Raw genomic sequence first — 12,559 nt, forward strand, 5'->3', positions numbered from 1 at the left:
GTTTAATAACATTCAAAACACTTGGGATTACTTGTGACAGGCTAAAGAGGAGGAGCATAGCTAAATAACCCTTTTCTTAAACCCTTGATCATGTGACCTTAACAGTGATTGCAGCATCAGTGTGTGTGTGTGTGTGTGTGTGCAGAAACAGTGGTGTCATAGCACTGCTATCATCACTTCTTCTTCAGGTTATAGAAAAGGGAACGCTAATATATGAAGGAGATGTCGTCAGTAAACACTGTGTCCTGTCACAGGAGATCACAGACATCGTTCCCTGCTGCCACAGACGGCCCCGATGGCACTGAGACTCTCCACAGAGAAACAATAATAATAATAATAATAATAATAATAATGATAATAGAACCCTCTGTGCTGACCACACCAAATGACGACCAACCGAAAAATCCCCAGACTTGAATCCAGTGTCGTCGACATCTGATCTTTCATGTTCTCACTATCCCTGCTGCACTTCTGCACTGAACTCTGATAAAGGTTTTGCTTTTGGAGTGAATATGGAAACCTGACATCAGTCCATCACTGTGTGCTTGTACAGTAACTGCAGTGGGTCCACATTGTCACCTTTAAACCACAGTGAAGATAATCATTCGTGTCTGACTTCCCTCTTATTCTTGCTTTTAAAGCACAACTATGCAGGATTTTACAGCTTCAGAGTTATTGTAGACGTTCACTGTGGCAGGAAAAGACCGAGTGTTCGCCGGCTCCATTGAAAACAAAGGCACATGAGTGTGGGGGGCGGGGGGGGCATTGGATAGTTGTTTACTGCTCTGAAACTGTAGAGAAAAATAAAACAACTAGTTCTGGTTTAAGGTCCAAACACACACATTCTAGACTTCTTTTTAAATTATTATTGTTGTTGTTTCTGAGAGTCTAAACATGCACAATAACTCTCACAAATATCTCACAAACAAGTTTTTAACAAATCCTGAAGAATTAAATGGACCTTTAATTGGTCGTTTAGGACTAAAAAGAAAAAAAAAGTGGCCACTGTTTCATCAAAACAACAAAACTGACTTTTTGATATTGTATGTGCCATTTAAAAATGTGTGTTATGGTCAGGAATAATTATTACTATTGTCACTCTGAGTTTCTTTATTTTCCTTTGGATTCCATAGTCACTGTTATTTCAACTTCTAGCTTCTGACTTTGTGATGAATACCCTGGTATGCTGTTCATTACACATGTGTTCTTGCAGCACATAACCAGGTCTTCTATACATGCTGGAGAGGCAGACACCACTGAAGCACAGAGGACTGAAGTCCAAATAACTCCCAAATGGTGGAACGAGCTCCCCATCGACATCCGGACAGCAGAAAGCCTCCACATCTTCTGCCGCCGACTAAAAACACATTTCTTCCGACTCTACCTCGACTAAGACGACGAAAACCAAAAAACAACAAAAAACAACAACAACACTTTCTTATACATCGCACTTTATGGTTCGACTAGCACTTTATAGTTTGGCTTACTTCTCGCTCTTGTTTGTACCCAAATGTTTAAATGCACTTATTGTAAGTCGCTTTGGATAAATGCGTCTGCTAAATGACATGTAATGTAATGTAAAAGTCATGGAAAGATGGTTAAGTTAATGATGATGTAACACACTCCTCCTCCTCCTCCTCCTCCTCCTCCTCCTCCACGCACACTTCACGTGATGAAACCCAGTGTTGACAAATCTGTACCAGCTGTCCGCCTCCTTCCCCACTGAAACAGATGTTGGCACTAGTGTGATGGATGAGTGCACTGTCATGAGCTATTTTTAAAGGCTGACTTACTCCATCTACCCTGCAGACTAAAGCCTCATCTGACATAGCAAGGTCACCTGGCAGCAACAGCATGCAGCTGCTTGTTTTTCTCTTTTTAAACATTCATTCATTCATTCATTCATTTCTACTGCTTTACCCTACACATGAGGGCCTGCCCATGAGACTAATATCATTAATATACAACCTACAAGTGCTTTAGATAGTTAATATACAGCCTACAAGTACTTTAGATAGTTAATATACAGCCTACAAGTGCTTTAGATAGTTAATATACAGCCTACAAGTACTTTAGATAGTTAATATACAGCCTACAAGTACTTTAGATAGTTAATATACAGCCTACAAGTGCTTTAGATAGTTAATATACAGCCTACAAGTGCTTTAGATAGTTAATATACAACCTACAAGTGCTTTAGATAGTTAATATACAGCCTACAAGTGCTTTAGATAGTTAATATACAGCCTACAAGTGCTTTAGATAGTTAATATACAACCTACAAGTGCTTTAGATAGTTAATATACAGCCTACAAGTGCTTTAGATAGTTAATATACAACCTACAAGTGTCATATCTAGAAAGTTGTGTTAAGTTATGTTTAGTTTTTTGCCTTCTATTTTTTGTCTTGTGACTTCCTGTTTTATTTTGACATCTCTCTTTCCTCTTGTTTTAGCTAACTTGCCCTTCCCCTGTAGTTTTCCCCCCAGTCTGATTATCTTCCCCGCCCTGATTGTTTCCACCTGTTCCCCATTACTTTGAGTTCACATATAGCCTGTGCTTCCCTTTGCCCTGTGCCAGTTCGTCTTGTCTGTCATGCCAGAGAACCCACGCCAATCCATGCCACGTCAATTGTTTGTAAGGTTTTTGCTTTTCTTAGTTGCTACTTTGTTTTGTCCCTTTTTGAGCCATCAGAGTTTTTTCCTCGTGAAGAGTGATTTTGATTTGGCACCTTGCCCAGACCTTTTGTCTCCTCCCAGTGAGTGATTATAATTTGTTATTTTTGCCTTTTGCTTATCTAGCGATTCCTCGATAGAGTGATTTTCTGTTGATACTTTTCCTCCTTTGAGAGTGATTTTTATTTGTTACTTTGTCCAATAAATTGGAATATTTTTTGAAGTTGTCTCTGAGTCGTGCTATTGGGTTCAAGTCCTTGTTCGGTTGTGACATTACGAACTGGCCAGCATGAACCCAGCCGACTCAGAACAACTGACAGCGGCCATTCGCTCCCAGAACACCCGCCTGACTCAGCAGGAGGAGCACATGGCCTCTCTGAACAGTGGCGTGAAGGGGATGGCTAAAAGTCAGGAGGAGTTCAAAGCCTCTATGACAACCCAAGTTAACCTCCTGGCAAACCAAGTACATCAAGTCCTTGCTCATCTCACAAGGGATCCCTCTCTCTCTGACACCATGACCACGTCATCTCCGGCGGATGCCAGAGCTTCATCGATCTCAGCTCCCCATGCCACGACTCTTCGCCTTTCCCCCCCAGAAAAGTTTTCTGGTGAGTCAGGAGGATGTCGGGCGTTTATTGTGGACTGTGATATGCATTATGAACACTTGCCCTCAGCCTTTCCTATGGAACGATCGAAGGTGGCATTCATGATCTCCCACCTCACCGGGAGGGCGAGGGCATGGGCTACGGCTGAATGGTCTCGGGATTCAATGATCTGCAGATCCCTCAAGGAGTTCAAACAGGCTCTGCGGAAGGCTTTCGATCCCCTCTCATCCGACCGAGAGAAAGCACGTGAGTTGAGCAACATCAAACAAAATAGAGACTCTGTTTGTGACTATGCTATCCGCTTTCGCACCCTAGCCACGGATAGCGGATGGAATGCCACGGCCCTGTATGATGTTTTTCTCAAGGGACTTTCAGATCAAATTCAAGACTTGTTAGTGCCCCTAGATTTACCTTCTGATCTAGACTCAGTAATAACTCTGGCCATAAGAACAGACAATCGCTTACAGGAGCGACAACGAAGCCGAATGGCCTCTACAGCTGGTCGTCATCAGGGTCGCGCTGCTGTCACTACACCCAGTTGGCGGAGCTCCTCACGTGCTCCATCACCCGTTACCCGGAGGCAGTGGCCTTCCGAGGAGGTGGAGGAGCCCATGCAGTTGGGGCGAACCAAACTGTCAACAGCGGAGCGCCGTCGTCGCCTGCAGGAAGGCAGGTGCTTCTATTGCGGACAGCAAGGGCATCTGCTAGCAGCGTGTCCGGCAAAAGGCACAGGCTCATCAGTCGACAGGGGGGTACTGGGGAGACGTTTCTCCTCCACGGAATTCCCTCCTCGAGCTTTAACCCAGACTAAGGTGAGGCATCACAACACCACACTTAGTTTGGAGACTCTCATTGACTCGGGGGCTGATGAAAGTCTCATGGACTGGGATTTTGCCATGAGACTCAAGCTAAAGACAGAACAATTATCTCAGCCTATAGAGGCCAGCGCTCTCGATGGCAGTCTGATTTTTCGAGTGACACACAAGACTGAACTACTCACAGTTATCATTGATAACCACTATGAACTTATGCAATTTCATTTATATAACTCTGCCCAGTATCCTCTCATTTTGGGTTTTCCCTGGCTGAAGAAACATAACCCGCATATTGACTGGAGTACTGGGAGGGTCTTGAACTGGGCAGAAGAATGTAAAACCAAGTGTTTAAAGTCCTGTCATAATGTGAAAACTAGTGATAACATTGCCTCTGTTCATGTCACAGACTCTGAAACTCCTGACCTGACTTCAGTCCCAAGATGTTACCACGAGTTGAGTGAGGTATTTAGTAAAAAGAAGGCAACTTCCCTTCCTCCCCACAGGCCTTATGATTGCCCAATTGATTTGATCCCAGGGTCCCCTATTCCTAAGGGTAGACTGTATTCCATCTCTGGCCCCGAAAAGAAGGCTATGACTGAGTATATTGAGTCCTCATTAAAGGCTGGTCTTATCCGCCCCTCTTCATCTCCAGCGGGGGCAGGGTTCTTTTTTGTGGAAAAGAAAGATGGGACACTTCGACCATGTATAGACTATGCACCACTTAATGACATAACTGTTAAGAATCGGTACCCTCTGCCACTAATGTCATCAGCTTTTGATCAGCTTCAGCAGGCTAAGATTTTCACTAAATTAGACCTCAGAAACGCCTATCATCTGGTTAGGATCAGAGAGGGGGATGAATGGAAAACAGGCTTTAACACTCCTAGTGGTCATTACGAGTACCTAGTCATGCCGTTTGGGTTGACCAATGCTCCTGCTGTCTTCCAAGCAATGATCAACGATGTACTGAGAGACTTCCTGAACCACTTTGTGTTTGTGTATTTAGATGACATATTGATCTTCTCCCCAGATTTAGACTCTCATGTGCATCATGTACGGCAGGTTCTCCAGCGATTACTGGAGAACCAATTATATGTCAAGACAGAAAAGAGCGAATTCCATGCCGACACTGTATCTTTCCTTGGCTTCATCATAGCCCCTGGAAAGGTGCAAATGGATCCGGCTAAAGTTAGCGCTGTGGCTCAGTGGCCAACACCTGATAACCGCAAGAAGGTTCAGCAATTTTTAGGATTTGCTAACTTTTATAGGAGGTTTATCCGAAACTTCAGTGCCACAGCTGCACCTCTACATGCACTCACTTCTCCTCAGTCTCCCTTTTTGTGGTCCCCTCAAGCTGAGGAGGCCTTCAGACAGCTCAAAGTGCGGTTCACCACTGCCCCCATTCTCACTGTTCCTGATCCCAGCCGGCAGTTCGTCGTGGAGGTGGATGCCTCCAATAATGGAGTGGGAGCAGTACTCTCCCAGCACTCTGAGAAGGACAACAAGCTTCATCCCTGCGCCTTCCTGTCTCATAAACTCTCGCCGGCAGAGAGAAACTACGATGTTGGGAACCGTGAGTTATTAGCAGTGAAAAAAGCTTTGGAAGAGTGGAGACATTGGTTAGAGGGTGCACAGCACCCATTCATTGTATGGACAGATCATAAGAATCTGGAATATATCCGCAAAGCAAAAAGACTGAACTCTCGCCAAGCCAGATGGACATTTTTTTTTAACAGATTTAACTTTGTTTTGTCTTATAGGCCGGGGTCCCAGAACACCAAGCCCGATGCCTTGTCCCGTCTGTTTGACCCCGAGCCTACTGCCAAGGAACCGGAGCCCATCCTACCACTGAACCGTGTGGTAGGAGCGGTGAGTTGGCAGATAGAATCTAAGGTGAAGCAGGCTAATGGTGAGAATCCGACACCTAGTGGTTGTCCGGAGAATCGCTTGTTTGTCCCTGTTGATATGCGTCCACAGGTGATCCATTGGGCTCACACCGGACTGCTCACCTGCCATCCAGGAGTTAAGAGGACCATGTACGTCATTTCCCAGAGGTTTTGGTGGCCCTCCATGGAGAGGGAGGTTCGGGAGTATGTGGAGGCGTGTTCCATCTGTGCCCGCAACAAGACCTCCTCCAGAGCGCAGATGGGGTTGCTGCAGCCACTCCCTGTTCCCACTCGTCCGTGGGCTGAGATCTCACTGGACTTCGTCACGGGGCTCCCGGTCTCTGAAGGAAACACCACTGTGCTCACAGTGGTAGACAGGTTTTCTAAAATGACTCATTTCATAGCATTACCCAAGCTTCCATCTGCCAAAAGAACGGCAGAGATTATGATGACTCACGTTTTTCGTATTCATGGTTTTCCCAAAGACATTGTTTCAGACCGGGGGCCCCAGTTCATATCCAGGTTCTGGAAAGAGTTCTGCAAGCTCATCGGAGCCACCGTCAGCCTCACCTCTGGTTATCACCCAGAAGCCAACGGCCAGACGGAACGTCTCAACCAGGAGTTAGAGACATGTCTTCGATGCCTGGTGTCGCAGAATCCGGCTTCCTGGAGCAAGAAGCTGGTGTGGGTGGAATATGCCCACAACTCTCTTCTTACCTCAGCCACTGGCATGTCTCCATTCCAGTGCGTCTTCGGTTACCAGCCCCCTGTCTTCTCGGAGACGGAAAAGGAGATCATCGTCCCGTCGGCCCATGCCATGGTCCGGCGATGCCACCGCATCTGGGCAGCTGCCCGTAAGGCCCTCCTACGCAGTGTGGACCGTATGAAGAGGGCTGCTGATCGGAGGCGCCGACCTGCTCCGGTATACAAGCCTGGCCAGAAGGTCTGGCTCTCTACGCGGGATTTCTCAAAGTCGCCTCCAGGAAGTTGGCTCCACGGTTCGTGGGGCCTTTCCCAGTGTCCAAGGTCATCGGCTCTTCTGCTGTCCGTCTGCGTTTGCCCCGGTCCATGAGAGTCCACCCCACCTTCCACGTCAGCCGGGTGAAACCAGTTAAGGAAAGCCTCATGGTGCCCGCAGCTGCACCCCCTCCACCTCCCCAGATGGTCGACGGCGGCCCTGTCTACTCAGTCAAGGCTCTGCTGGCTGTGCGCAACAGGGGCCGGGGCAGGCAGTTCCTGGTGGATTGGGAGGGCTACGGTCCAGAGGAACGATCATGGGTTCCTACCAGCTTTATTGTGGATCCTGACCTCATCACAGACTTTTACAGACGCCACCCTCAGTTATCTGGGCCGTCAGGAGCCGTCCCTAGAGGGGGAGGTACTGTCATATCTAGAAAGTTGTGTTAAGTTATGTTTAGTTTTTTGCCTTCTATTTTTTGTCTTGTGACTTCCTGTTTTATTTTGACATCTCTCTTTCCTCTTGTTTTAGCTAACTTGCCCTTCCCCTGTAGTTTTCCCCCCAGTCTGATTATCTTCCCCGCCCTGATTGTTTCCACCTGTTCCCCATTACTTTGAGTTCACATATAGCCTGTGCTTCCCTTTGCCCTGTGCCAGTTCGTCTTGTCTGTCATGCCAGAGAACCCACGCCAATCCATGCCACGTCAATTGTTTGTAAGGTTTTTGCTTTTCTTAGTTGCTACTTTGTTTTGTCCCTTTTTGAGCCATCAGAGTTTTTTCCTCGTGAAGAGTGATTTTGATTTGGCACCTTGCCCAGACCTTTTGTCTCCTCCCAGTGAGTGATTATAATTTGTTACTTTTGCCTTTTGCTTATCTAGCGATTCCTCGATAGAGTGATTTTCTGTTGATACTTTTCCTCCTTTGAGAGTGATTTTTATTTGTTACTTTGTCCAATAAATTGGAATATTTTTTGAAGTTGTCTCTGAGTCGTGCTATTGGGTTCAAGTCCTTGTTCGGTTGTGACAACAAGTGCTTTAGATAGTTAATATACAGCCTACAAGTGCTTTAGATAGTTAATATACAGCCTACAAGTGCTTTAGATAGTTAATATACAGCCTACAAGTGCTTTAGATAGTTAATACACAACCTACAAGTGCTTTAGATAGTTAATATACAGCCTACAAGTGCTTTAGAATCTAAAGCACTTGTAGGCTGTATATTAACTATCTAAATTTTAGATAGTTAATATACAGCCTACAAGTACTTTAGATAGTTAATACACAACCTACAAGTGCTTTAGATAGTTAATATACAGCCTACAAGTGCTTTAGAATCTAAAGCACTTGTAGGCTGTATATTAACTATCTAAATTTTAGATAGTTAATATACAGCCTACAAGTGCTTTAGAATCTAAAGCACTTGTAGGCTGTATATTAACTATCTAAATTTTAGATAGTTAATATACAGCCTACAAGTACTTTAGATAGTTAATATACAGCCTACAAGTGCTTTAGATAGTTAATATACAGCCTACAAGTGCTTTAGATAGTTAATATACAGCCTACAAATACTTTAGATAGTTAATATACAGCCTACAAGTGCTTTAGATAGTTAATATACAGCCTACAAATACTTTAGATAGTTAATACACAGCCTACAAGTACTTTAGATAGTTAATACACAGCCTACAAGTACTTTAGATAGTTAATACACAGCCTACAAGTACTTTAGATAGTTAATACACAGCCTACAAGTACTTTAGATAGTTAATATACAGCCTACAAATACTTTAGATGTTATACAGCCTACAAGTGCTTCAGATAGTTCCTACCTTGCTGGATGGGAGAGTTTCGTGTTGATCCTGTGCTGCCATTAGATCCATATTTGTCCATCAGCTCTGCAAATTCTCTCCTTAAAAAAATATGACGAGAAAACAGTTAAACATTGTGAAATGAATCTTTATCCTGCTGCATTCAAGGACCTGTAAAGATGACGACTCACTCAAACACAACTTTAACCTGAACACATTATTTCATTAATATGTTGATTGATATTTTGTTTTTCTCATAAACAGGAAAATGTCCATCATGACCTGACACTGAACACACTCAGAGGCTGATGCATATGACCTTTGACCTTCCCTCCATGTGAGTGTTTTCAAACATGGAGGCAGGAGGATGAACTGAGCTGCTCCTCTACTGCAGGTTCATCACTTTTGTATTATTCACAATTTAATCCCATTATGGTGAACTCATCAACACTTAAAGTCACTGTGTGCAAAGATTCTGACCTTTGAGTGAATGAAGTTCATGTTACTGACTCACCTGAGCTTCAGTCAGCTGCTTTACGCCTGTTTGTTTGTTTGTTAGTTTGTATGTTTCAGAACAACATGATGTTTGTTAGTGTGTTTCAGAACTACAGGACGTTTGTATGTTTGTTTGTTAGTTTGTTTGTTTCAGAACTACATGATGTTTGTTAGTGTGTTTCAGAACTACAGGATGTTTGTTTGTTTGTTTCAGTTTGTATGTTTCAGAACTACAGGATGTTTGTTAGTGTGTTTCAGAACTACAGGACGTTTGTATGTTTGTTTCAGTTTGTATGTTTCAGAACTACAGGATGTTTGTTAGTGTGTTTCAGAACTACAGGACGTTTGTTTGCTTGTTTCAGTTTGTATGTTTCAGAACTACATGATGTTTGTTAGTGTGTTTCAGAACTACAGGATGTTTGTTTGTTTGTTTCAGTTTGTATGTTTCAGAACTACAGGATGTTTGTTAGTGTGTTTCAGAACTACAGGATGTTTGTTAGTGTGTTTCAGAACTACAGGATGTTTGTTTGTTTGTTTCAGTTTGTTTGTTTCAGAACTACAGGATGTTTGTTAGTGTGTTTCAGAACTACAGGACGTTTGTATGTTTGTTTCAGTTTGTATGTTTCAGAACTACAGGATGTTTGTTAGTGTGTTTCAGAACTACAGGACGTTTGTTTGTTTGTTTCAGTTTGTATGTTTCAGAACTACATGATGTTTGTTAGTGTGTTTCAGAACTACAGGATGTTTGTTTGTTTGTTTCAGTTTGTATGTTTCAGAACTACAGGATGTTTGTTAGTGTGTTTCAGAACTACAGGATGTTTGTTTGTTTGTTTCAGTTTGTATGTTTCAGAACTACATGATGTTTGTTAGTGTGTTTCAGAACTACAGGATGTTTGTTTGTTTGTTTCAGTTTGTATGTTTCAGAACTACAGGATGTTTGTTAGTGTGTTTCAGAACTACAGGATGTTTGTTAGTGTGTTTCAGAACTACAGGATGTTTGTTTGTTTGTTTCAGTTTGTTTGTTTCAGAACTACAGGATGTTTGTTAGTGTGTTTCAGAACTACAGGACGTTTGTATGTTTGTTTCAGTTTGTTTGTTTCAGAACTACATGATGTTTGTTAGTGTGTTTCAGAACTACAGGATGTTTGTTTGTTTGTTTCAGTTTGTATGTTTCAGAACTACATGATGTTTGTTAGTGTGTTTCAGAACTACAGGACGTTTGTATGTTTGTTTCAGTTTGTATGTTTCAGAACTACAGGATGTTTGTTAGTGTGTTTCAGAACTACAGGACGTTTGTATGTTTGTTTCAGTTTGTTTGTTTCAGAACTACAGGATGTTTGTTAGTGTGTTTCAGAACTACAGGATGTTTGTGTGTTTGTTTCAGTTTGTTTGTTTCAGAACTACAGGATGTTTGTTAGTGTGTTTCAGAACTACAGGACGTTTGTTTCAGTTTGTTTGTTTCAGAACTACTGGATGTTTGTTAGTGTGTTTCAGAACTACAGGACGTTTGTTTGTTTGTTTCAGTTTGTTTGTTTCAGAACTACAGGATGTTTGTTTGTTTGTTTCAGAACTACAGGATGTTTGTGTGTTTCAGAACTACAGGATGTTTGTTTGTTTGTTTGTTTGAGTTAGTTTGTTTCAGAACTACAGGATGTTTGTTTCAGAAATACAGGATGTTTGTTAGTTTGTTTTAGAACTACAGGATGTTTGTGTGTTTCAGAACTACAGGATGTTTGTATGTTTGTTTGTTTGTTTCAGAACGACAGGATGCAGAAACATTTGCACTGCAGCACAAAGTATCTTGATCTTGAACTGCAACACAGCGATATGACGTCTCTGTGGATGTTGATTTGAATTCAGTGATTGTGAGCTGATTATAATGATTATGATGTAAATAAGGACACACATTGTTAATAACAGATGACTGGGTGAAATGTACCAGCACCAGCACATTCATTCATTCATTCCACACTGGCAGAAATGAAAATAATCACAACAATGAAGAAGACTTCATAATGTGACACATGTGAGACGTTCTGCTGCTGCTGCTTCTGCTTCTGCTGCTTCTGCTGCTTCTGCTGCTGCTGCTGCTGCTGCTGCTGCTTCTGCTGCTGCTGCTGCTTCTGCTGCTGCTGCTTCTGCTGCTGCTGCTTCCTCCACCACAGTGTCTCTTTTCATTTGTATTAGAATGTGAAATACATTATTCATGTCGCATTAGCTCCACTCGCTCTAACTTGCCTGACAAAACATGACGTCCTGCCTACAATGTCTTCTGTGTAGACTTTCTTTCATCCAGGTCATCGTATGAAAAACAACATGAAGTCAGTAGCTTCTCTTACAGATATTTCACTTCACTTTACCCTCATTAACCTCATTAACACCAGTGAGGATACAGAGGGGTTGTTTCTCCAGTGTACAGGTGGATGCATTCCTGCGTATTACAAAGTAACTCGATGGGGTGTGAGGTGTGAACCAGCCTTTGACTCGAGGTGTTACTGGGTTTGAAAAACATAGAAATCTAATGTTTGTTGACAATCTTCCATGTATTGGTGTGATGCACCAGCAGAGTGCATTGGTTCCATTTCATTCTATCTGTGCTAAGCTAGTTTGACATGTATTTATAGAGCGACGAGCATAATTCTCTGGCGTCTGCAGCCCACAGGCAGCCCCCTGCCTCCTCTGCTGTGGGCTGCAGGGTAGTTTAAGCACAGAGCACAGATTAGCACATGCAGCTCATCCTGTCAGGAGCTCTGCCCTGGGTTAAGCTCTCTGCCTCCCTCGGCCTGCTGACTCTCCTTTAGCATGCAACACAAAGACAACGAGGGGCAGTACTGAGGGGGTGGAGGCTCCCTCACCACTGAGGAAGAATCCATGAAAACATGCTGTAAGAGACATAATCACCCTGTAATTATACTGTACATGACATACAGGACATGTCCCACGCTGTCATTAATGTAAACATGCTTCTATGTTACAATGGCTGCGTCTTCTCTAACAGCTGAGGTGTAAATCCTGCCTGTGTCACGTTTCCTCTCAGAGGATTTACGCAAATCCACCATCTTTGTAGTCATTAGCTCACACTTAAGGCTTGAGTGGTCTGGAGTGGATTTGGAGGGAAGATGAGGTCTGCGGTGCTGGCAGCTGACGCTTAAGTTGCCTTCCATTTACACTGGAACCCAGAAGTCAGACGTAGGAGTGACGTCACCGCTCCTGCTAGCAGGTCCACGTGGCCTGTGGGCTTGTATTTGGGCTGGGTCCAGATTAGACTTGTCTATGGTTCCTCATGGGCTTCCTATGTGGGCCCATGCTACTGAAAC

General features: G+C 43.4%; 1 protein-coding gene across 2 annotated transcripts in view; it reads right to left on the reverse strand.

Moving 5' to 3' along the window:
- The window catches only part of si:dkeyp-72e1.9 (syntaxin-binding protein 4), a 74,395-nt gene that overhangs the window by 32,081 nt on the left and 29,755 nt on the right, over positions 1–12,559 (reverse strand). For both annotated transcript variants that reach the window (XM_058653227.1, XM_058653228.1), the window contains exon 6: positions 8,769–8,848. In XM_058653227.1, coding sequence (XP_058509210.1) covers positions 8,769–8,848 — 80 coding nt within the window. The remainder of the gene's footprint in view (positions 1–8,768; positions 8,849–12,559) is intronic.

Source organism: Solea solea, chromosome 16 (assembly GCF_958295425.1).
Source record: "Solea solea chromosome 16, fSolSol10.1, whole genome shotgun sequence".
Lineage (NCBI taxonomy): Eukaryota > Metazoa > Chordata > Actinopteri > Pleuronectiformes > Soleidae > Solea > Solea solea.